This window comes from Melopsittacus undulatus, chromosome 3 (assembly GCF_012275295.1).
Source record: "Melopsittacus undulatus isolate bMelUnd1 chromosome 3, bMelUnd1.mat.Z, whole genome shotgun sequence".
Lineage (NCBI taxonomy): Eukaryota > Metazoa > Chordata > Aves > Psittaciformes > Psittaculidae > Melopsittacus > Melopsittacus undulatus.
In genome coordinates this window covers 7,107,927-7,135,241 of record NC_047529.1, presented here as the reverse complement: position 1 = coordinate 7,135,241, position 27,315 = coordinate 7,107,927, and the positions used below count along the sequence as shown (strand labels likewise).

General features: G+C 39.0%; 1 protein-coding gene across 3 annotated transcripts in view; it reads right to left on the bottom strand.

Moving 5' to 3' along the window:
* Nucleotides 1-27,315, bottom strand: part of SPTLC3 (serine palmitoyltransferase long chain base subunit 3) — a 96,413-nt gene that overhangs the window by 32,377 nt on the left and 36,721 nt on the right. For 2 of the 3 annotated variants that reach the window (XM_005147464.4, XM_031047548.2), the window contains 5 exons: nt 23,804-23,995; nt 22,127-22,281; nt 20,781-20,929; nt 9,869-9,993; nt 7,226-7,319 (listed from right to left, as the gene is read on the bottom strand). In XM_005147464.4, the coding sequence (XP_005147521.1) occupies nt 7,226-7,319; nt 9,869-9,993; nt 20,781-20,929; nt 22,127-22,281; nt 23,804-23,995 (715 nt within the window). The remainder of the gene's footprint in view (nt 1-7,225; nt 7,320-9,868; nt 9,994-20,780; nt 20,930-22,126; nt 22,282-23,803; nt 23,996-27,315) is intronic. The other variant, XM_031047549.2, reaches the window with a different exon arrangement.

The window sequence follows — 27,315 nt, the reverse complement described above, 5'->3', positions numbered from 1 at the left end:
TTGCTTTCTTGTTAAAGTCATGCACTTAGAGCTTTCCACTTCTTTTTTCTCTTCTTTAGTTCTTTTTTGTGCTGGAGAGCATATTTGCACTGAAAGGTAAGGACTTTCTGCCCTAAAGTTCCTTCAGTGCTAACTACAACTCCTCCAGGTAGCTGTGTTTTCTCTTTAAGTGTCCTCATGGCACACACATCTGAGCTCCAAAGCCTTAATCTGACTGAGTAGCCTGAGTAATGCCAGGTTTCGATTAACATACATTCACATCTGTTGTCCAAGCAGGAAACTATGTTTCGTATGGAAACCTGAACAGCTCACAGCTGAATGACGCACTTCTGTCACCAACCACCAGATTTGTGAGAACCTCAAACCCCTCTTACTACTTTCACAACACTCTGAAAAGGTGCATAAGGAGGAGCTAGGAATGTACTACTGTGATTCCCATTTCAGATGTGGATTCAAGCAACAGATTAGAGGCCAGATTTTCATCTGCCCAAGGTGCTTGGTTGTGCCTTGCAATTGCCTGCCCTCCCCATATGATCGCTTGCTCTGATTGCATGTTAAAGTGCCTTTCCGACGATGAGAACTGGGTATTTTTTTCCACGTGTCATGATATCAATGTGTAGTCATGATATTCCCACATTCTGCTTGTGCAATTGCAAACCTAAACCTGAAAATGTGACTGCCATTGAGTTGCTTGATGCTATATGGGAAAAATGTAGTAGAATTAGAAGGAATAAATAAATCCCGAGTCTTATACGGCACTTTCTTATATAGACTGATATGAATAGAATTCACTTGGAGGTAGTTAGTAACACACTTAACTTCCCATTATTTGAACAAAGACACTCTTTCCTCTGATACCAGTATATGACCCAGAACTGCTATGTCAGAAAAGCCTTGATAAAATCACAAGCTGATTAATGGTTAGCTATTTAGTTTTGCTTTTCAAGTTTTATTGGAAGGGTCAAGGGATTTTGGCTAATATTTAACCAAGATAAAGGTCAGAGGTTCTGAAAAAAAGTGCTTTAAAATAAAGGCTATTAATAGAAGATTGTCTTAGAAATAAAAAAGAAAAGGTGATAAGTCACTCTCTTCCTTTGCCAGGAAATGAGAACATCCAAAAGTGTTGCCCTCATATAGCTAAAGGACCCCCATAGTTGTTACATGGGGAGCCAGAGAGCCAGGGAGATGTTGTAGCCTCCAGCCTTCCTCCCACAGTGTACTAGCTTTTGGACCATGCTGCTGGCTGCATTTCTACACTTGAAATGTATCTCTTTTCTAGCTTCCCAAACAAATCACTGCTTGGGAAATGGTAACTTGAATGGTGCCTACACCACAGCAGGGGAGACAACAGGCAAATGCTTTTTGGGCATGTCAGAATGATTTTAGCCCACCAAAACCACTACTACATAAATTTTGGATGGCTCTATATCCATTCCTCAGAGCAGAGGCACCAGGGATCAGAGCTTTGCTGCCAGCATCCACAAAAGTCCCTGAAACAGAAAAAGTCCCTTAAAGGCCAAGTACCCTGTGGCATACTGGTATGACTAGTGCAGCATTAAGATTAGAAATAGTGCTAGTGAAAGAACACAGGAAGGGCAGAAATGGAGTATTCTTCCTAATTTCTCTCACATAGGTAGGTTTCTCTCATCTAATTTCTCTAATTTGCTCTAATTTCATCTCTAATTTCACCTAATTTAATCTTCCTAATTTCTCTCATCTATAGGTGTGTGCCTGTGCATTTCCCTCAGCCCAAGACTGTAAATTCCTGTCTGTTTACAAGGAAGGAGTTGTTCACTGGCAGGCAAGATGCAGAGCACATTCCTACGACCAAATAAAAATGGACTTATAAGTCCACAATACATTTTTTTTCTAATATTAACCTTAAGGCTTTAAAACCTTCCTATACACCTGGGTAATGCTTTTGTCAAACAGAAGACATCCAGATGTCTTTTATGTGGGAGAAGCACAGAGATATAGCAATTTTGTCTGTTCTAGCAAAACTGTTCAGATATATTGTGGAAAGTACAGTGCCCAGAACAGCTACCCACATATTGAAACAGAACTTCATTAACTTTAGTAAGAATAAGAATTACATTACACCCAATTAAGGTAACAGGTAGAGATTACGTCTTGGTTTACTAATGAAATATTTATTATTAAAAGAAGCATACTTATTTACTTCTGAGTAATGACAAATAGATCCAGTATTCCAGACTATGTGCTTTGAGATAAAATAAGACAGTTTTACACAATGAGCTAAGACTTTGCAGCATAGCCCTTGAAAGATGAATGTGTTTCAGTAGCAAGTTTGAAATGGGAGGTTTTACTCTCTTTTCTATGAAATATTTTTATCACAGAATGAAGTTTCCTGTAATTTTTCTGTTAAAAATATTTTTTCCATACCACAAGAAAAAAAGGGATGGGAGAGAGATTTACGATGCCACATTTGTTAGAAAGGGAGGTTACTAGCACACACTTGTGCATGTCTTTTCTATGACATTCAAGAAGTAGCTGAATCAAAAAATGTATCATTGCTTCACTGAATTGTTATATCATTAATCCTCCTCATTTTGATAATGATTTATAACTGCAACAAATAACTGCAAATAACAAATGACCATTTATAAATTCACAGCTACAGGCTGGGCAGAGATTCAGAGCAGCCCTGTCGAGAAGGACTTGGGGATATTGGTTGATGAGAAAATGAACATGAGCCAGCTTCATTGTGCGCTCACAGCACAGAAAGCAACCGTATCCTGGGCTGCATCTAAAGGAAAGTGACCAGTAGGTTGAAGGAGGTGATCCTGCCCTTCTATGCTATGAGGATGATCAGGGACTGGAGCACCTCCTGCATGAAGACAGGCTGAGAAAATTGGGGCTGTTCAGCCTGGAGAAGAGAAGGCTGCGTGGAGACCTCATAGCAGCCTTCCAGTATCTGAAGGGGGCCTACAGGGGTGCTGGGGAGGGACTCTTCATTAGGGACTGTAGTGATAGGACAAGGGGTAATAGGTTGAAACTTAAACAGGGGAGGTTTAGATTGGGTATAAGGAAGAAGTTCTTTACTGTTAGGGTGGTGAGGTACTGGAATGGGTTTTCCCAAGGAAGCTGTGAATGCTCCATCCCTGGCAGTGTTCAAGGCCAGGTTGGATGAAGCCTTAGGTGATATGGTTTAGTGTGAGGTGTCCCTGCCCATGGCAGGGGGGTTGGAACTGGATGATCTTAAGGTCCTTTCCAACCCTAACTATTCTATGATTTTATGATTCTATTTTAAGTATTCACACCTCACCCTTCTCCCAACAGCTCTTCTCACATGGTGCAACCAAAGAAGTAGCAGCCAAAGTAAAATCATAGAACAGTTAGGGTTGGAAAGAACCTTAAGATCATCCAGTTCCAACCCCCCTGCCATGGGCAGGGACACCTCACACTAAACCATGTCACCCAAGGCTTCATCCAACGTGGTCTTGAACACTGCCAGGGATGGAGCACTCACAAGATCCCTGGACAACCCATTCCAGTACCTCACACCCTAATAGGGAAGAATTTCTCCCTTAGATCCAATGTAAACCTCTGCTGTTTAAGTTTCAACCCCTTACCCCTTGTCCTGTCATTACAGTCCCTAATGAATAGTTCCTCCCCAGCATCCCTGTAGGCCCCCTTCAGATACTGGAAGGCTGCTATGAGGTCTCCACGCAGCCTTCTCTTCTCCAGGCTGAACAGCCCCAACTCTCTCAGCCTGTCTTCATATGGGAGGTGCTCCAGTCCCCTGATCATCCTCGTGGCCTCCTCTGGACTTGTTCCAACAGTTCCATGTCCTTCTTATGTTGAGGACACCAGAACTGCACACAATGCTCCAGGTGAGGTCTCACAAGAGCAGAGTAGAGGGGCAGGATCACCTCCTTTGACCTGCTGGTCACGCTCCTTTTGATGCAGCCCAGGATACGGTTGGCTTTCTGGGCTGTGAGCACACACTGAAGCCGGCTCATGTTCATTTTCTCATTGACCAACATCCCCAAGTCCTTCTCTGCAGGGCTGCTCTGAATCTCTTCTCTGCCCAACCTGTAGCTGGCCTGGGATTGCTCCAACCCAGTTGTAGGACCTTGCACTTGGCATGGTTAAACTTCATGAGGTTGGCATCAGCCCACCTCACAAGCGTGTCAGGGTCCCTCTGGATGTCATTCCTTAAAGTAAATATGTTCTAAGCAGTTTTACCATGGTATTACATAGTATTTCAAAAGAGCCTGATGTAAGCAACGAAGAGCATAGACAAAAACCTGCTTTCTCAAGCTGCGTTTTGGAAGCTGAAAGATAACTTCAAAATCTGCTGCCTGATTTGAATTTATTTCGATTCTGCTGCACAGAAAGCATGTCTCAGGCACTAGCAGTGGTACCACCCAGCATCTCTTCTATTCTCTTTAGCGTAGGGCAATACTGAGTCAAACAGGATGTGTGTATAACCTGGCACAGCTCCCAAGGAGATGAGCCAACGCATGTCAGCACGCAATTTGGCTCTGTACATGCAAGTAAGAATGAAATGCACAGTAAGCCCGAATCCTCTTTGGGATAGGACTCAGGTTCATTATTTTTTTCTGCACCTTGTTGGAGAATTGTTCCAGCTGCTCATCAAAGGGCCCTAGCTAAGTCTTTGACAACAGTAACATCCTCCAGGCGATGCCCAGGGCCAAGCTCTTTAAAGGGTCATTGATTTCCTTATGTGAAATGACATATATCAATCCCATGTCCTTGGAAAGAAGAGGTGAAGGATATTGCTTTGTTTTACTAGTATACAGAAGAGGATATTAAAAAGTAAGATATTGCTACCCAATGCTGAATTAATACCTATTAAAGCTCTTCAAGTGGTAACTCCAGATGCAAAGTTTTCTATTCATCCACAGGGCCAACACAGCATTAGGAACCTTTCTTTTACATCAAGCAGTATGACACGGGTAATAGCTTAATTCCCCTGTTCATAAGCATGACAATGTCAAAACTAACATACTCTGACAATTTGGGCATGCATGTGCGTGCCTGTATGTATGCTATAAATCCACACATTAGCAAGAAAAATAATCTGGGATCAAAAGCAACACAGCTCTGATCTAACAAAACAAACAAGCACCTGCCTAGCTGAAAAGAACCCTCCCGACGAAGCTGGGAGTTTTGGTTGTGTGTGTCCTTCATTAATCTGCTGTTTTAACTTGCACCCTACAAAGGCAGTCCTGCTGGATTACACTTTCCATTATTATACTACCCCAGTATACATCCTGTTTTCTCCAAAACAAAGGCATGTACATAGTGATTTTAAAAGCTGTTGGTGATATGGAACTTACAGATATGATTAACAAAATACCAGAAAGAACTTTCTAATCATGGAACTAACATACTGAGAGGCTCCCAGTTGGCTGAGAAAGCATGAGTGTGTGAAGTGCTCTCTAAATGCAGCATAGGTTAAGACATAAGGCCTACAAAATTGCAATGACAAAAGGTGATACTCAAATTCCAAACAGTATTTTTGCAAATTTCTAAGGTTTCATTTGAAAATAAGTTAAAATGATGTCTTAGAAATGGCATACAAGGTGCACTTTGGCAAAACGGATCTTTAATCTAGAAAGCAAGGAGTTTTCCCAAAGCAACTTGGATTGGCTTCCACTGATGTTTGCTGAGACCTTTATAAAGACTGTCTATATTTTCCAGTGCTGGAATAATGTTTTTTGGACATGTCACTATATTTTCAGGTTCACACATTATTCTAAAGAATATCAGCTTTAATTTCTCATAAGCGCAAGCAGAGGCTGCTTAGGTATCAGGTTCTTAGCAGCAGAATGAAATACTGGAGATGGTTAGAGACCAAATTCCTTAAAGCAAGAATGACAGCTCCAAGAGATATCTTCACTGCTTCCCTAGCAGCTGAAAGTAATACACTCCTCAAAATGGAATGTCCTCTGAAATGCTGTGGGAAGTGAAACAAGCTTGTTGAGCTGCACACAGCATATATGGGTGGAGAGACTGTGAGAGTATTTGGATTTGGGTAGAGGTAGGTCATCCTGCAAGATGTGATGCAAACCTAAGTTTGCATGGGATATGGCACTGAAGGAACTAAGGGATTGTTGGGAAAAGACTGGTGTAACAAGGTGGCCTAGCATATTCAGATTTGTGGAAGTACATGTTGGGGTATGCTACAGGCTAATCTATAAATAATTACTTCTGTAAAAACACTCAGGTTCAGATGATCTTTAATTCTAGAATGATCTTCAGAAATTGCTTCTTGCCCAAATTATGAATAGATATTAATTATAACACCTTATAATTATAATGTGCTTTTTGTTCCAACAGATCCTTAGGCCTTTTATAGCATATGCATAATTCATTTTTCCTAACCTCAGGGCTGAACACAATAAAGAGAAGGGAGTGTATTAGCTATTAACAAAGGTGATCAGACCTCTTTTCTCTTTCCTTACCACTTCTCTAGCTTCTTAACCTCTGTTGCAATGACTGCCTGGTGGCACAGTACAGATGGAAAGGGGAATTGCAATGGGGGAATAAGGGAAATGAATGAGCTCTTGTCATCAAAGCCCGTCACAATGTCTCTGACAGTAATTTACAGTAATTTACAGCATTTACTAAATAAAAGTTGAAAAGCATGAGTATTTTAGAAGGTAATTACATGATTGCAAAGTTACTGTGGGATTTCTCTACTAAAACTGTACTCAACCATCTGCACCTTTGGAATGGCCCCCTGGAAACTCGGGGTACCCCTTTCAAAGTAATGCCACATTAACATCATTCCACATTAATGTATTGCCACATTATTGCAATAATGTAATTAAAGTGAGGTTGCACTGAACCTGGTAGAAACAGAGTCAGGAAAATACAGACTATCATTTTGTAAGTATATTTACACTATTTTGACTATAGTGACAATAGCAGTAAAGCCTTTGTGACAGCACACTGACATTCAGCACGTCAAAAAGACAGCAATGAGATTAAGACTCTGGATTTTGAAATTCAGGTCCAACTTTATGACCTAAATCATGCACAATAACAATTATAGTATTACACTATTAATTCTTTCCCATTAGAAATCACTCATAGCATTGAACAGTTAATCCTTCTGCCTGGACAGAAGTCTTATCTGGGAACTGGCAGCAAAGCAAGCACCCAAAGGAAGCATTCTGACTTTGAGGTGTGAACAGCTCTGTCTCTAAATATTCCCAACTTCAATACTCACTATTATGCTTGAAGATTCTAATAGTAGCACCTGAAAGCCTCGCACCAAGAACGAGAGAAGTGTGGTTCAACTCATCACTTAAAATGAGGCAGCCCTGTGGAGAAGGAGTACAATAAGCATCTGCATGAACTAGGAGGCTGTTGACAGGCGTGCACAGCATACACCCATGTCTGCGATATAGCATTGCACCAATTAAGTCGTAAGTATAAAACATTAACAAGATTTTCTGACACTTTTCTGAAGTTGCCAGGATGCACTGCAAAGGCAGGCAGAAAATGCAGGATCAGATTCTCACAGGTGGTGCAAAGGGGACAAATATTCCCTATAACTGGAAAGTAGTAAATAACCCTAGTAGAGTTTGATTGGTTTATAGTAAAACCAAGAGATGTTGCTTCCTCTGCCACCTATCTACAGTCTTTTTTGTGTCGTAAGGAAAATGCAGTCACCACCCCATATATAAAGACTGCATGACAGTAATTGAAGGAGGAGTAATACTGAGGCTGAACTGACATCAGCACTTTAGGCTGCAAGGATGAGATCAGGACAGACAGATGCCTCATAAATCCCACCTCTATTAAGATGTGAGTGGACCCTAGGCACCAGGCAGTCCTCCTCTGTTAAACACATATACAGTTCACCTGTAGCATATTTTCATTAATTAAGTTTTTAGAAACTTAAATAGAAATGCAGAATAAATAGATTTGTATATTATATTAATAGGAGACAGGATTCACAGTTGGAATTCAAGATGGAACCCTAATTTAGCTCTGCTTTCTATTACGCATCTTGTGGAGTGGTTTCATTATTCAAAGGTCAATACAACATTAAGTAAATACTTGTGTTGGAAACACAGATTATTCCTAGGTTGAGAGATATACAAATCTGCTTAAAGACTGGTATTCAGAACTATCCCTAGGAGTATACACATCTTGACAAGAAAATGCAACTGCAAGGCTTAATTATAGATAAATATTTAGGAACAGGTTTCCCCAACATAGGCAATTACATATACATGAAAAAAATACATAATATATCGTAATACTTTATAATATTAATACATACTAAATTGTTATAGTTATATTCCGTATAATACATATATTAATACCTTTATTTGTGCCAGATATATCTAACTATCCCACCTTTGACAGAGGCCTGAGTCTCCATATGAGGCCAACTAAGTGAGGCAAAATTGATTTATAGCTAAGCGAGGGACAAGTATCTTATGCTGTGATGTATGTCTGCAGTTTTATACGTTTACCTTTATTAATTCTCTGTATCTGTTCCCTTTGAAATTGCTGGACAACTTCTCCAGCACCATTGCAGATCTAAATTCATGTTCTGAGCAGCTGAAACAATTCTCCCTACTCAACCTTGTCTACATGTACTCTAGAAATCTCTTGCAAAAGCTGGATTCATCTTCAATAGTGAGTGAAGAAGTGACTTGACCTCTATGGCAATGCTTCTGAATCACATAGACTAAGTTCATTCTGTCTCAACCAAGAGAAATTGTTTCTCACTTGCATGACACACTTCATACTGTTTCACACTTGTGTGAACTGAAGAGGAGCTTACCCACTTTCCTGGCTGACAGCAGAGTGTGTCTTCTTGTTAAGTCAGTAGTTGTGATTAATACAGTAATGGATTTTCATGCCTTTGTGTTAGATACCACAAACTGGAGATGAAGTCCCTTCAACGCCAATTAAGAACCCAACTTTTGTCATATGGTCACAACATAGGAGAGCACCTTTCCTGTGAAGACAGGCTGAGAGAGCCTGGAGAAGGCTCTGGAGAGACCTTATAACAGTCTTCCAGTACCTTTACGAGGTCTACAAGAAATCTGAATAGGGACTTTTTGAGAAGACATGTCATAACAGAACAAGAGGGAATGGCTTTCAACTGACAGGGAAGAAATTTAGATTAGGCATTAAGAAGAATTCTTCCCTGTGAGGGTGCTGAGGCGCTGGCACAGGGTGCCCAGAGAAGCTGTGGCTGCCCCATCCCTGGCAGTGCTCAAGGCCAGGTTGGACGGGGCTTAGAGCAACCTGGTCTGGTGGAAGGTGTTCCCGTCCATAGCAGAGGGGTGGAACTGGATGAGCTTTAGGGCCCCTTCCAAGCCAAACTAAACCATTCTGTAGTTCTGGAATTCAACTTTAGACTTGCATTTGCTGCCAACTCTCTTTGCAAGGCTGGCTGGAGACATGGTCACCAGGAATGTTAAATATTGTGCTTTTTGTTTTATGGAAGTGTTGTAGAGAATATCTTAATCCTAATTTTCACCACAGCTAGCTGTGCAATGTCTCTGCAAGTAGTCCAAATGCTTCATCCCACAACACCTGAGACATGGGATGCAACATTTGCTCACTTTTTAAGGAGAAGCAACTTCACTAAGAGAAGCTAAACAACCATATCACTCATCCTTAAGTAGATGTTAGGTATGTCTGATAGCAACACCCCGAACTAGAAAAAATGATGAAGGAGCATATTAATGTTCACAAGGTCATCAGCCTTATGACTCATGCACTCCTGATATCAAGCTTTGTTCCTCGATCAAGCCTTTCCACTTAATGCATGCCTGGAATACTGCAACAGTTGTACAACAATTAATAAACTATTGTTCTGTGCGTTCCTTAAGGAAGTACTCACCTTTCCAACAAGGGCTGGAATATTCATTGAGTTAGTTGCAAAGCCCATCCCAAACACCATAGCGTCTTCCACACCAAGGAACTTGGCCACAAGTTTCTCTAGTTCTACATGTTTGTCTAGGGTGCCTGCAGAAATAAGGACAGGGAATCATAAAGCTCATTAAGCTGTGAAAGTTATTAATTCTAAGGACATAAAACATAAAAAAGAACCAGCTTGAAATGTGCCATTAATGTATATGACATTAAGTTCCAATGAAGATTGTCCATTTGTAACTTGTGGTTAACATGTGGTATAATGCAAGAAAAAACAAGGATGCAAACCAGCTATAACTAATGCTACCAAATACTGTTGCTGTGAAGGTAGCAAAGCAGTTACCTTGGGGAAAAGTTTCCTTTATTCTGAGGAGTGATTTTGGCCTTTTTCTCACCCTTGCAATGAGGACAAAAATACCTTCCTTTTTATAGGAAATGTGGGACAAATATCTTGAGCATTCTTGAGTTCTCTCTGGATGTGAAATCAAAACCTGCTGACAACAAAATTCTTCCATTGCTTCTTGGATGCCAAGGTATATGTACAAATCATAGAATCACAGAATGGTTTGAGTTGAAAGGGACCAAAGATTAAAGATTATGTAGTTCCAAACCCCCTGCCATGGGCAGGACTAGACAAGGCTCCTCAAAGCCCCATGCAACTTGGCTTTGAGCACTTCCAGGAATGAGGCAACCACAGCCACTGGGTAACCTGTTGCAGTGCCTTTCAACAGTCAAACATAAATAATGAGGCAATACTAGAGAGCTTTCCTTGTTGCATGTTACTTATCTAATATTAGCGTCTGGAGTCTACAGACAAATAAGGTGCTCCAGCTATCCAACAAAAGCAATATCTTTCCCACCCAGCTCACAATAGAGGATGGCAAAATACAGATGGCGATAAATGTAAGAGTGTCGTTAAGAGATTGAGGCAATAAATAACTTTGAGCAGTAATGAATCATCTCAACTGTCCAGTCTTTGATTGCCTGGCTGTGCATTGCAGGTACCAAACCAGAAGGAACTCTTACAGGATGATCTGTGGGGAGGAAAAGAGAGTAGCCTTTGGATTCTGGCAGAGCACTTTCCCTATGAAGAAGGCTGTAAGCAGAGACCAGAATTAAAAAATTGGGAGGGTGAATATCTCACTTCACCTGGCTGCACAAATTGATGTCACAGTAGTATAAGCAAAGGGAATTAAAATTGATGGGAACAAGAAATCTGTGTTCATTGTGATGGATAAAGGAGAGATGAATGGGAGAAAGCAGAAGGTTGACTAGAGTGTGTCAACAAGAACGACGAGTCAGGAAGATGATCTCACCTTTCTCATGGAGAAAAGTCCACCAAAAAAGAGTCAAATAGAAATGTCAGCAGTGCAGATTCAGCAATAGCACTAGCTCAGGTGGTTGCAGTGAGGTAATGTTTTCATTATCTGTTCTCACTAAACACCCAAAGCAAGAATGACATTCTTTTGGAAAAAGAATGTGAAAAATACCATGCAGGAAGGTAACTGCCTGCAAACCATGGAGATAAGGAGCAAGGATCATGTGGCTTCTAGAAAAGCCTGGATTACATAGACAGTGAAGGACAATGATGACAAGATCTACAGAATGTGCTTGGCTTCTGCTAGACCTCAGCTAACTCCAGCAAAGCTTCAGGAGTGTCTCTGCACTCCTTGCATCGCATGGATGGTCTCTGGCTTTGTGCTCTAAGTTGGTTAACATGACACAGAAAATGTGGCTCTGCAGAACATCCAGTAGGTGTGAATTGACTCTGCATGAACTTATTTGATGACAGCTACTTTTTGCATTTATAAAGCCCAAGACGCACCAGGATAAGTGCTGGTTCAGCACATAGCCACAGCTTAGTAGCCAAGCTCCATAAAATACAAACCTACATAGTGTTTCAGAGTTGAGCTGCTCACCGGAGATACGAAAATCTATGTCCGAACTTGTAAACTCAGGAGGTCTCAAGCTGTATTTTTATGACTAGATCTGCATTTTTTGCATTTTGGGCCCAGTTAATCTTTAACCTTGTTACAACACTCATTGACAACCAAGGGTTCGAGCCCGATTAGCTGCCCCAATGTTCCCTGCAGATGTTATTTTGCTGCTGGGAGCTATTGGCACAAAGAGAAGATGAAATCTGAAATGGAAGCTTGAAGCCAACTGTGCTATGGTCACAGCTTGAATTAGAAAGGTGTTTGTGAAAACATGAGAAACAAGCAGTGTGTGCTTTGCATTTTGAGGCATGAGAAACTTTTCGCTGACTCTTGCATGGGTAAATCTGACACTACCGGGGTGGAGTTAAATTGCTTTTTGGGGTTGCATCATGTTTTCTGGTTTTACAAACAAGAAAGGCCTGACTCATTACAGATTATCCTATTCAAGCATCTATTAGACGAACCAGAAAGGAACAGCACATTTTTGACCTATTTTTTATTGATTTTGTGATGGCAAAGAATGAGACACTCTGAAGGTGACTGATTTCTACTTATTATTTACTAATTCTAACAGTGAATGTAGGTGCTCTTGTGTACTGTTATTACTTATAAATCTTGGAATACAAATTGGAATGTACAAAACCTGAATGACAAGGATTTGCAAAATGAGCCTCAGTTTTGAATCACTTTAATTATACTTGCAATATTGCAGGTGGTAGCTGAGGTATTGGAGAAGCAGTACAATACGCATCAGTACTGACAGTTCATGACAGCAATATACATTGAGTTCAGCTGATATAGGATATCAGCTTGCATTTCCTAGGTTTAAAGTAAAAAAGATATTTATTTAATAAATAATGCAGCTATCTAATAGTATTAGAAGATTTCTCTAGTACGGATCAGTCCTTGGACACAGTATAAACTGTACCAATTATATCAGTTTGCTCCACTGGAGGAAACATAAGGTCATATATGCCCTGCCTGAATGAGGTTTTTTCAATAGCATTCCCAGCTGGTCACAGAACCACCACAAGAGGCACAAACAGCACTACCAGACAGATGCAAATTTGATCCACTTACACGAGCTGCTACATCTCAAGCTACATGAGAAAGGCAGTAATTACACTAGGCTGCATTAAATACAGCCTTAGCTGTGTCAAGTGAGGTTATCATGACCCTTAAGTGTTGTGTATTGTGCTGAATTCAGATCAGCATCACAATCCAGATAACTAGGAGTTATACACTAGGCATATTTTTATTAGTGCGCTGGATACACAGGTAGCTTCTATACTTGTCCTTAGGATTATTCCACACACTCTACCTGCTCTAATTTTCATGCTGACTATAGCTTGGTTTGACCTGAGAAATGAGGATACAAGTCAATAATGTATGCCATCTTACTGGGAAAGATTTAAGACAGAAACGTAAAAGGAAAGCTATCTGTATTTGGTATACAAATGGAATGCTTTAAGAGTCATTCCAAATGGAATGTTTTATTTTGAAAGCCATTCCTCCCTGCTGGGCAGTTGAAGGCAATAGAGTACAGCAGCGGTTATGGTGTTTCAAGATCATATAGGTGTTATGGAAAATAAAATCAAGATGTTATCAAAAGTTGACTTTCACAATGTTAACCACTTCCACAGATTCCCACAATTTACAAAGCAAATCCCCTTCTTTTCAAATCTGATGACTCAGTTCTCTCCATTAACTTGTCACTGCACTCTTAGGACAAGGAACATGAAACACACTGTGCTTTTACAGGCTTTTATAGGCTTACCCATGTTCTTAGGTTGAAAGTCCTTGTCAGTCTGCTAGACAGATAAAGCTTGAAAATGCACTTCCCATGATCCACACAATTCATTATTTAGCTTTGACACTTTCAGCTTGGACAAGGTGATTTATGCCACTAGGTAGCCTGCCCAACACAGTCTTTCAGGTTCTTATGTGCTAATGACACGTGCTGGTTAAACTGACAACATTGGCAACAGTATCCTGTAACAGAATTTTTTGTTTGGGATACTGATACCCAAAGAAGACAGGAAAATACCTGCTTGTTTCAAATTAAACAACAGCTGGAGGTGTAAACAGATATAAGCAACAAGCCATTGAAAATAAAGAATAGAACAGATTCCCGTAAAAGCCACTTCCACATATGAACAGGAACTGGGAATCCTGTAGATCACTGATGTGACTCACCAACGTGAATAAGAAAATGAGGGCTTGTCAGAGGTTAGGAGGGTGGGGAAGAGAACAAAACGCCTAAACTTCCCTTCCACGTTTGAAACTTAAGGTCACAAATTCACTCTGATATTTGTCACAGATGAAAGAATAATATTACTGAAACACATACTTTTACAAAAGCAAGATTGGATGAGTTATTACTGGAAGGATGAAGAAACAGAATGCATAGAAAGTGTGTTATTCATTTACACCATTCTATGAGAGTGAATGATGCAGGTGGTATCACTGGCCTACAGAGTCCACTATAAGAGCAAACCCCAAACTTGTAGAACAATACATGCAGGCAAGAGACAGGGAGAGAAGCATCCAGTAATGTTATGTAGTTGCCTCATTTAACATTGGATGTGCATAAAGGAACCCTAAAAGATGTGGGTTTTGAGGAAGCATCTGAAAGAACTGGAATGCTCTAGCTTTCTTAATGCTGCTTCCAGCTGATAGGGCTTTCAGTCCACAAAGATGCTGTGGGTGTCATAGCTATAATAATGTACCTGTGTAATTCTCAGCTTCTCAGAAAGAGTGGATTAATTTTAACAAAACTTCCAGTTTAATTGAAATCTTCCAGATTTATTTGCTTTTTTCCTTTATAAAAACACACAGCTAAAATTTACAGTTTAAGTCCAGCCTCTTCATGCCAAAGGCTGAGTAGTAGTGTGTTAAGTGTCCAAATATTTACATGCACATAGATAGTGTTCAACAGGTCACACCTGTAACTCCTAGTTACTCCTGATGCTTTCATTTCCACCTGCCAGAAGACAGACTGTCCAGAGCTTAATCATCCTTTGCAAAGCATACTTTTGCAATGGTGAAATACCAGGAACAAACTTTACCCTTTGATCATAAGTTGGATCAGTTATTTATGATGCGCAAAAGGAAAATGATGTTAGTAAGAGATGACAAAGGATGAAAATTCCTCTCATGAATTGTTTCTTAATTCATACCATACCCTATCAGAAAGTAATCAGGATTATGAAATATATATACACTAGTTCTTATTTATGTGGCTGTATTCCTCCTTAAGCTCCTACTCGGAAACTGCAAAATATGGGAACTTTAGCTCCTTATCTCTCTCCTAACTGAAAATGGAGCATTTATTTATGTTTACAATTAGTTTAAAGTGAGTCTTGGCCATAATTAAAGCTTTGAACTGGCTTAAAAGAGTGAACGGCCAAATAACTATTTTTACCTTCTTGAAATGCTGCTAGAAATTCACATTATCCATTAGAACCTAAGAGAAGGAAGGAAGGGGGATGGAGCTCCTTTTGTAGTTTAAATGTTGGCAGAGGTTTTCAAATCTGGTTTTTAGAAATCAGACCACAATCAAGCACAAAAAAAATCCTCAAACAAATACAAAACTCTACAACTGAGGGCAAGCTGGCCATGAAAAGGCGATCTCTTAACCATGCCCTCCAGAATGAATCACCCCACAAGTGTTCCGTGCAGGCTCCATCTTGTCTTTTGGTCCAAGGCATAATCACAGGAGAAGGATTTCAAAAGGCAGGAATCCTGTTTGGCTGCTCAAATAGAGCTAATGATACATTTGCTGCTGTTACTCATGTATGTCATCTCCATAAGGAGTAATGGTGAGTTAGATAAATAGAGCACTGGAGCTACTAGCTGTTCATGAGACAGCCCCATCACCACCCTGGTGCTAAGCCTAGAAGCATTCAGGGCATAATAATCTGCCTTATCTTTAAAAATGTGTAACTTTACTGATTTTGTTATCGTCTGCAATCAGCAAGCAGGAAGCAGTGTTAAATAATCACCTGCATGTTTCTCCCTTACTAATTTTAAGTTAGGTTGCTTAGAAAAGGCTGACTATATGCATAAGAATGGCAGGATTGGCTCAGACAAAAGGCTTATGATCCTGCCTCCAACAGTAGCCAACTCCCACTCTGGCCATTAAAATACTTTGATTTGTACGTGGAGAATACAGAGGGAATAGATGCTATTTCAAATTTGTTTAGATTCCTATTTGTTCACATTTTTATGAAGCTAAAAATAATAACAATTTTGAAAGGAATATTAAAATAAATAAAACATAAATAAAACATAATATAGAGATTCTTTAGGGATAGTTTAGTTGAAATACCAGAATGTTCCAATTACTCCACTTGTTTGAATAATTTCCAGTTACTTAAATCCTTCAACATTTAAAAATTATTGTCTCAGATCCAATATTTGTTCCTGGAAAACACAACTTCCTGCTTTTTCATGTCCCCATTGCTTTCTTCACTTACAATGAATTAGGCGAAGTGATTAAAAAAGTGACTTTTTCTGCACCTGCAGGACAGGTTTCTGCTGACAAAAGCTGATTTAATTTCAATTACACCCATGATCTGTTCTGTCGGATATGGTAGGTGCAGGTCTCTCTATCCTGATCCTACATGTCTATCCTCATCCTGAATGTCCAGCTGCTCCAAAACTTTCTGAAGGATCTTGCTTACAATTAACTTTTTGCTGTCAATACCCTTTAGGGTCTATTTCCATTCCACATACCACACAACTGAAAAGTCTTTCCCCTCTAAGCAGACTTTGATACAAGCATCTTTTGCCTTCTGCTTATTGTATGCAACCACTTTCAAACGTTCATCCAAACTACTACCCTTAGAAGACATGCCCCAACCATAAGTGCAACTCTTGATCTCTTTTTAAGTGTCTTCCCTTAATGTCTTTTTGATCTTAGTGTCCTTGGAACCACTGAAAACAGGCAGGTTACTGCTTCATAAGTTTCTTAAATGCTGCCTCTGTTGTGAATACTGTCCAAATTTACAAAGCTGTAAGTATGTGCATGTTCCTAAGTCAAGCCAAATCTGTACGATGATTTGTTAGTCCACAAGTCCAGTATTAATGACTGTACAGCAGTGGCAATAGGTATATAAGTAATGAGTTAATATTAAGCTATTAATAAGAAAGTATGCTAAACAACTAGTACTAAACGAAAAATGGCACAGAAAAGGTCCCTTTTGCCCATAATCCTTCATCTGACAGTTGTCTTCTATTCATGTTTGGGGAAGAATGAATGCAGGACAAACATATATGCAGCAGCAGTTTGATTTCTAACTAATTTCAGCATAAAGACATCCTGAGTCAGATAATGGTTTAAGTATTTGTAGCAACTACCAATGATCTCTCCCTCTGTATGTGGCCAGTGTCTCTTAGAAGGTAAAGAAGTATGAAGTTTTAGTGTCTTCAGCCTTCTTTGTATTGAGTTCCTTGGGTCTGGCAGCCTCCAGTGTGGAGACTGCCTCTTGTATTTAGATGGAAACTTCCTACCAGCTTCATACAATGCCCTGCAGATCTTCCAGTGGAAGAGACAATGAACAGCCACCCTGACCACTCTTCTATGCCACATGCAGTTTTGAAGATTTCTGTAATTTCCTCCTTTAGGTTCTTTTTGAACCAGATTGCAGGCATTTCTGACACCTAAAGACAACTAGCCCAGTAGTTCTCCACCCAAACGCTGTTCAAAGGAGTTGTTGCCCCTTCTCTGACACTTTCCAGCTCTGCCAAGTTGTTTTGACTAGAACTGCACAGAGTACCCAAGATGACAGCAAACCACAGCTTTATGCAATAGCATACTGAGGTTCTATGTCTGCCTTTCTATTCATTTCCTAATAATTTCTAGTATTTGACTTGCTTTCTGACCACTGGACAATAAGGTAATGCTTTCATGGAACTACTACTTATAACCCCAAGATCATGCTCAAAAGGGATAATAGTTGGCTTGGTCTTAAAAAAAAGGAAAATATTGTTCTTACAGATTAAAAGTCCCACAAAAGCCTCAGGAATGTGTCTTAAATGACTCTGTTATGCAAAGAAAGTGATTTATTATTATTACTACAATTCTAAGAGAGTGTTGAATTTAAAATGGAGTGAAAAGCCTTAAATCTTGTTATGGAGGACAAATCCAGGAAGACCAGCCACTGTTTTAATCAGTTTCCTATGCTTTTGTGCTTGAAGAGGAATGTCTGTTCCAGTGGCATATGCATTATTTCAGAGAAAGCATGAGCAGGGCTTTGCAGTTCTCACTGAAGTTAATTTCTGCACCATGTTTACACACAGTCTGAAGTTAATTTTCTGGGAATGCAGAATAACTGTTTTACATTTTGCATGGTTTAGCTTCACTAAGTTTCCTTAAATAAAACACAGTTTAGTAAAGATATAAACCACCACATTAAAACAGTCATATTAACTTATTCTGAGAGTAAACTACCTGCAGCAACGTTCTGATATGACAACATTTTGTACCCACTCCACAGTCAGCACACTTATAAGAGGAGTTTTGGCAGAAGCCGTCAAAAGACAGTTTAACCATAATACACTCTTCCAAACATCACCCACATTATTCTTATGTCTTTCTTTGTTTTCCAGTCTCTGTAATCTTCTCAAAGTAGTGGAATGATCCGTCTCTAAAAAGGAGACCTCTTACTGCTTTGAAAGAGATCTTAGTAAAACCCCAAACATGCCAGACACTTAAATGCGCATCAGCAGAACAGTACTTTCAAAGTCAATTATCTTGAAATTATAAATATGTTCAAGTTCTCTTTTGGATTAGGACCCCAAAGGCAATTTAGAGCCTTGGCTCCTACAGCTCACTGCATTTTTTACTCCAAACCACTTTAGCTCAGCCACACAACAACAACAAAAGTTTTGAAATGTTATTTGCTCAGGGTCAGAACCATTCTGCTCTATTTTTCTAATGTGAAGATGGCAAATGATGATTCAGAAAGGTAAGACTTTTCATACAGACTCTTCCTTCTTTCACGCATGTGTATGTGTGCATATATATGTAACTCAGAATTTTTCAGATCTGCTCAACTGTGAACCAAAACAGAGCTGAAAGAGCATAAAATTGTAAGGCAAAAATAAAATAGACTATCCTTATTACTAGTAAGAAACTGTTTTTCTTAGGTTGTTTATGTAGTATTCGGTGGTAGGCAGGCTCCAACAGGGCCAGAGCCAATGAAGTAACCATTGCCCAGAATTGCTCTGTGGAGCAAACTCTCCCCACTGACTACACAGGCACAGGCTCCCTTGTCAGCTGCCTGGGAGAAAATGCAATGACTGCTTTTTTGCACCATCTAAGTCAGGTCTTAACACCCTGCTTTCCTATTTTAGTAATTCTTGATGTCCAAGCTGCTCTCTGAAATTCGCTTCCTAAAAGACTGACACTGACAAAACTCACATAGTGTTCTTTACTTGTAGCCCGTTTTTGAATTATGAATAGTCTGAATTAATTTCATGGGACTAGTTGTTATGAAGGCAATTTGAATAAATCCAAAACTTTGCCCAACCTGTTAAGATAACTTTGAGTACTCCAAAGGAGTACAGATGAAGAGGAAGTCCTAGAAATCCATATAATTGGCTCTCAAAACAAACTAGATGAAGGTAACTAGTAAGATTTTTTATATTTAAAAATAGAACCAGTATTTTATTTTTTTGGGGTTTTTTTTTGAGAATATGTCAAAGTTATGCAAGTCTTCCGTATGAAAAATCCCACAGAGATAAAGAATAAGGAACACCAGACATGTTCTTTGACATAGGGAAAACAACCTGAAAAGTTCTCAGACAAAATAGAATCCAAGAGATAAAGATGCAGAGAAATGTTCCTTCAGTACCTTAGATGACTAGTAATGGTGACCACTTTCAAGCATGCAATTCAGGTTAAACAATATACTGCAGTCACCAGATGGGTCACCTACAAAAGGAAAGTAGGGTCAATCTGTAAACTCTCTCTGGTGTCAACAGTGTATTATCGACAAATCAAACCGTGATGACAAGATAAGAAGTGGATGACAAGGTCTGCGTTACTTTTGCCTGGAAATAAGACTTAGATTACAATAAAATAGTTTTCCATAAGATTTATGGAAGAATAATAGTTTGTTTTAAGAGATAGATACAAAATGAGAATTCTTCAGGTTGCTGGATTAGGGGAAAGAATAGTCTAAAATACTTGTCCATGCTGGGAAGATTACCTGTTCTATTTCTGGCTGATAGCTCCCATGAAAGATAAAGCCTGAACTGGAACCTCGCCTTGTATTTCTGTGGATCAAAATTGTTTTCTCTGGAATGCAGCCTGGTTGCACCACTAGGGCGTAAGGCTTTGTGCAAAAATACAACTGAAGATAACACTACACGCAGTCTCCAAACCAAAAAGCAGACAAACTATTAAGGACATATAATAACAGAAAAGTCAGATGGAACCTTCCCAAATTTATGCATTAGGAGCACAGTAGAAATTTATATGATGTGCCCATTAATGTCCCATAAAACATTACACTGTATTCTTAGAACATTGAATTAACTAAAAAATAAATGATGTGGAAGGACATTTTACTAATCAGAACACTCTGTATGTGGTAACTGATACAAATGTGATGAAATTAAATTTGCCCTGGAACAATTCTCAAAGTCCCAATGTTTATTTTAGTTGTTTTAGAAAATAAGCCTCTTACTTCCATCGTTAAAAATCCCAGGCCTCTATGTGATCCATTTGGTTTTGCTTTTCTAAGAATCAGTAACATGTTTCCTTTCTAAAAGCTCCATATGTGATAATGAATAAAACACAGCATCCCTTTTAATAGTGAAACAAGTAATTGTTTATGCAACTAAAATTCTCTAAGTATCCAATTCCTTCAAGATATCTGTAAGAAAAAGCACATAGTTACAGAAGCTGTGGTGGTCATGTAGCTGTTTACTCACCCATTTCCTGTCTGGTACTGCAGACTCCTGTCCCATATTTTTGTAACTCTATGGTCACAGTTTTCAAAGCATTAACATCCGTTTCTGCAAAGCCGAGGTAGTTATAAGAACCCATATTGATTACATTCTTGATAATCCTTCCTGTAAACCTATAATCAAAGCATATTTTAAAGAATAGTGCAATTTTTCCTCCAACTCCCCAAAAAAAGAAAAGAAAGAAAACCCCACAAATTTTCCCACTGAATTCTGTTCACTGTCAAATTCCTATTTGGGAATTTATAATCCTCCTGCTTTAACATCCCAGAAGTTTTTTGCAGCATTTCTCTATTCCTGTCTAAATGCTGCTCCTTGCTCAGAATGTTTTCTAGATTCTAAGCCGTAGATGGCAATTTGTTAGTACTGGGTGAAAGGGGACTTTTATGGACCTGAATAAACAATCAAGTCTAAAACTTTATTTGAGGGATAACTTACAGACACTATTTTTTCAAGCAAATTGTCAACAGCATCTACAGAGTCATCAGTGTTCACACACAGAGAGAAATTAAACATGGAGAAGATGTTGTGGCAAACACTGTGATACATTCTCAGTAGGCTGAAATATACCCAACCTACACATTGTCTATGTGGTGAATTTCTGTATCTATTTAATTCAGCAACAGGTGGGATACACTGAAAACTTCAAGCTGTAAACTGCTTAAAACTCATGGCCAAAGATTCACTATGGAAGTAAGAAGCAACATATATGCATTGCAAGAAATTACGATTTTCATTATAACAAAGTGATAGGGCAATTGTGTTGGGTTCAAACTGAAACAGCAGGGATTTAGTTTCATTATAAAGAAGAAAAACTTTACTGTGACAGTAGTGAGGCACTGGAACAGGCTTCCCAAGGAAGTTGTGTCTGCCCCATCCCTGGCAGTGTTCAAGGCCAGGTTGGACAGGGCTTGGAGCAACCTGGTCTAATGGAAGGTGTCCCTGCAGCATGGGGGTTGGAACTAGGTGATTTTAAGGTCCTTTCCAACCCATTCTGTGATTCTATGATAAAACGAATTCTGTTGTAATATTCTGACTAAAGGCCTGTTGTTATTGATGAAGCATAAGCAGTCTTAATTCTGCCAATATAGCCAAATAAAACCCATTTGAAATAGATTTCAGTCCCTTCCATACTGCATTTCCAAACAACATTCAGAAGAAAGGGGACAGACTGTCAGCACAGTAGTGATTTCAGGAAAATGTATGCTAATGTGTATTACTGGAGGATTTAGGTATGAGGGGCTTGGATGCAACATTGTGCTCTTTGTAGAGGATACTTCTGAGTCTGACAGCTGCAGTATAAGCTGACTCACCTAAATGTCCAGTTGTAATCATCTGTAACGCGTTCCATGAGGTCAAACTGTGGCCCTGGGACGCTGCAAATTGGACGATTCCAGTTATCCCGTATTCTCATATAGAGGTTTCTGGTGTAAAAGTTCTCAAAATCTTGATAAAGTGGCACAAAATCCTGGTTTGAAAACATGCACAGGGTTATGTTGCTGGGAAAACGTCTGCTGCTGTACCCAAGTCATTCCCATTAAAAAGGAAAAACAGATTCATTAGTGAACAGAGCTCTGTAACAGCCACACGTTCCTATGTCACAAACAACAACTACCAGCAAATATCTTACTTTAATTCCTTGAAATAGTGTTGGTATTTTTCGGGGGGGGGGGGGTATTCTTTTGTTGTTGGTTTTATTTCCTTTTTTAATGGTCAACAAGTTGGCCTAATTCTCCAGCTCAGCATTTGGAAAGCTGGAAACGGAAGAGCTCATGCTTCTTTCACTGGGAGAAACCAAATGCTTCCTTTGCTATGTGTGGAGCAGATTGCAAAACTAAGATAAACAACTCATTAGGTTTCATGAAATGCTGGATACATTAGGTTAAAGCCAGTCCAATGTAATTTATCTGGGCATTATTGACCTAGACTGCACATTCACACATCCAGTTAAGACAACTGATTTGGTTGACAATTTCTATCCATGGATTTTACTTAGAAATTAAGTTAAAAGAAAGGTATGAAATCTAAACAAAGATTTATATGAAACAGCAATATAGGCATATCAGACACTGGATACAATAAGCTGACAAAACAACATGGTATGTAGTTACATATGTGGAAGACTGGAGAATTAAATGAACACGTAATCCATACTGGATGGCGAAAAGATTTAACTAGCATGTCTGGAATCAAAATAGCTCAACAAATGGACAAATCATGAAGTGAAAAGTATATTCCATGAGAATGCTGACAAAAAGACTGCACCATGATATTTCATCAAGTTGCACATGCATCTTTGGAAAGCCGAAACAGGAAATAATTTTGGGAATTTTATTTGTAAGAGGAACAGTAAGACTATTTGCATTTTTCCTCCATTATGGCAAGCGTTACTGTAAATGATGGCTCAACCTGCACAGATAAGGAGGAGCAATAAAAGATCTAAAAGTTAAAACCACAACTGAACCTGCTGAGGTGTAAGTTTCACTTGAACCATGTGGGATAATTCAGGCTACATTCACTCTGTAGCTGGGACACTGATTGCTGAGTGCTCTGTGATCAGCAGCTCAACAAACAGAAGTCAGCAATTACAGATGTTAGCACTGCCTTTTGCTACGAAAGACAAGGACAGCCATATGGGGCAAAGAAAAGTTTGGGTTTAAGCGGTTAGGAGAGATGATATATCTAACAATGAGGTATTTCTGAGTTTTCTTTTTCTGTGGATTGACCTAATACACCGAGATTCTATTTTGTTTAGAGTGCTCTGGTGCTCTTTGAACATCTCTCTGTGTGAAAATTAGGATTTTACATTCATATAGGGACATATTCATACAGGTGTTCATTCTGCAATGTGCGTCATTCCTCTCACTGCTATGCAGTGATCTTCTGTAAGATGAAAGTTGTTTGCCTTGTTAATTCGGTAGGTTATTGCACATAACTTGCAAGTAGGGGAATGCTCAGCTGTGGATACATAATGTCTTTTCCATACATACTTTTTGTTGTTCTCTTTCTGCAGCAATGTGACGTTTTTCTAGTCCCCAGGCTCTCATAAAATCTCGCAGGTAGCCAAATATTGTTCCCACTCCAAAACCCAGGAAAGTAAGAACAGCAACATACATTGGTGCCTGTTCAAAGTGCTCAATAAAGGTTTTTTTGTAGAGAGTTCCATTTGATACACCATTCTTCTGGAAATACAGAACAGAAACTTGTGATTAATACATTTCATCTCATCAAAGCCTAGACCTCAAACCTCAAAGCAAATTATTTTCTCTAATACAATGCAAATTAGAAGAGACATTTAGACCTCACAGTGTATCAGTTGATGCAACCTAAACTTCAATAAGAGGATTTTTAACTCCTGCAGTTGTTACTGACCACTACAAGTGTTTTCCATTTTCTCTCCTCTCCACCAATGACCTCAATTGCAGGTGTCTTCAACACCACTCCCTTGTCTATTTTGAAACATGTGAAACTTATTAAATATTGGCAACATATTATTGTGTAATTGGACAATTATTTCAAAGGTGATTAAATGGAAACCACAGTACTCTGGTCTTGCAAGACAGAGCTATAAAAAGGGAAGGGCAGCATTAAAAACTCACCTACACTGCATCTGACTCTGCTTCTGGAAATCTTGTGAAACACATTGCAACAACTAACCTATATACAGCAAATCCTGTCTGAAATAGGGCACATTTTCCATGAAGTTTTTAGGATCTGAAGAAGTATCCAAAACAGCCATGATCCCAGCCTTCTATTACAGTTCTGACTTCACAAATGCTTTTAATCATCTTTTCAGTGAACTCTCCCACACTTCTAAGGGTATGTAAAAGAAAAGGGGGAGGAAGGATGAGGGGAAAGGAGACACACAGGTAACCTGCTTCTTGGAACTGGTGACCCTATTGTGACTAACTTCTAGAAGTATAAACCCATATGTGGACAAAATAATGTTTCTTGAGAATATGCTAAAATTTCCATGTATGTATTGAAGAATCTAAGTTTTTCAGTTTCAATCTTCTCAAATCAGCTTCTATTCAGTAGGCTTATCAGATTACTCTTTGGAAGAGAGGTAACTCCCTTATTTCTGCAAAACACAATGGCTTTTACAGTTACTGTCTAGTAACAGCCAGCCTGTTAATTCAAAATAACAAAATGCAATTCAGAAACAATAGTGACCTCTATTAAAAAACCTAAAACAAACAGAAAAATCCCATACCTTTCTAAGCATATTATAAAGCAAATCTACCAACACATGAAGAAATGCCCTTAATATATTCCTCTCTGTGGGACTAAACTAAAAAAGTAGCTGATGTATTTATAGAATGCAATTGTTTTAGCAAGCTAACATAGAATACTCATACTAAGAACAACTGCAAATTCATATTACTTGTCAGAACCAGAGTATTATTGGTCTTCATGCTACATTAAAATGCCTTTATCCTTCAAATGACTTTGATTTCAGTAGTAATTTGCTGTCCAACCCCAGAGTCACAGTTTTCTTGGGAAAGAGTGAGAAAAAGGAAAGGAAAAAGAAAAAGGAAATAAAAAAGGAAAGAAAAAAGATGTTGTGCATAAGATGAAATGTAAAGATTTTGAAGGAAACACAAGAAGGAAAAAATTATTGGTATTGCTAAATAGAAATATTTAGACTTTGGAAAGACTTTGCTCTGTGAAGGGGAAGGAGTGCAGGGCTGGTTCTCACCATGTGAGGGTGGACATTTGAAACAATGCTACACGCACACTCACACCTCAGGCTAATCACTCTTTTAAGGCAACCCATTAACCATGAAAATCATTTTATGAGGATGAGTTAAATACATGGCCAAGTCGTATTTCACATGAGTCACAACAGCTGTGTGCACACAACATTGAGATAAAGTAAATATTTCATCAAGGATTAAGCTCAACCATTTTACCTTACATTTGCCATGAGCTAAGAGCATACTTATGGTTATCTATGGCTATTCAGTTGACATCACAGCTTGTCAAGCTGTGCTGATGTGATAATGCACCTGAGCCCAGAGGAATTACCACAATAATTTTATCAGTTTTATTAAGAAACACTTTATTGTTATATATCTTATTTGCAATGGAGCAAGGAAGCTCATATTAGACTCCTACATTGCAAAACTCTTCTTCCACAATAAAACTCTTCTCCTTTGGAGTTCTCATTTCAGTCACTGCTATTTTATGCATTCAGTATAACATATGTGGCTAAACATGTAACCACTATCACCTACAAGTAGCTAGTAGCAAATGGCATCAATAGTAATAATGTGAAGTCAGGCTGTGACCCATATTCTCCAGTCTATGGATAGTGAAAAACAAAAGCCTCCAAATAGCCCAAAGTTAGTATAAGGCTGGGAGAACAAATTCAATACAGGGACGTCTTGTCTAAAAACTGAAGGGAGGGAAGCAAAGAGCATTTCATTCATCCCTAAAGTCCCACCAAAAAAGCAGAAGAAAAGTCTTGGGATTGGAATAACCAAAACAAGTGGTTTAACAAGCTGCTTCTAGAGAGCAGTAATGTGGATGCTTTAGTGCAACACTTCAAATCCAAGCACCGGGGTATGGGTGACTGACTGAACATCATGAGGAATTGCAACAGTTTCAGCCAAACTGAAAAGGCAGTGCACGAACGGTTAACTGCCATTTTACATTGCATTACTGTTGACTTTGCAGATGTTAACATAAAGCTTTATTTGAGGAGAAAGAGGTGAAATTGGAGACTGTGCATTTAAAGCGCTTAGGCAGTGAAGATAGATGTAAGTAAACGTTTGCTGGCACCAAAATCAAATACAGCAGATCCCATACATATGCCTGAAATGATTCAGAGATCACTAGTTACACAATGTGTACACTGCTGCATTGTGCACTCACTAGTATATTATTACCTGTAATAACACCTGTAGCATACAGTACATTTTCCAGCTCCATATTTCAACTGTAGCAATCCTAAATATCAAATTAGGCAAAGGTTCTAAAAAACTAACCAGAGAATTGTACTTTCCCCAGTATATTCTCCCAACTTCCAGCAATTGGTGGCTTTGAGATTCCAAAAGCCTGAGATTGTGTTATCACAGTTAAGAGTCATCAGGGAATACTTATGAATTTGCTCATAATTTTTGAACCCACAACTACTGTGGATATAAACTGTGGATTCAACAGTTGATTTAATCTGTAAAAATGGATTTCCTCTTTTTGTTATTGCAAAATTGACTGATAATTCAATTTGCCCATTTACTTTGACCGCTGTTGTCCAGCTTTCCTACTCAACCAATCACACGACTCAAGTTTTCTGTACTTAAATGGCTTCTGCCTCTCCACTTGTTTCTTCCCAAGATGAAGAATCCTCATCGATTTAGTTCTGGTCTAGTTTAGTGTCCTGGTCCTTACACAGATTAAACAAAATTAAATATATATTTTAATGCTCAACTCTTTTCACTCTGCAAAGTTCAATAATACCTTTCTGAAAGGGAGAGGAAGGAAATCAACATTGCATGCA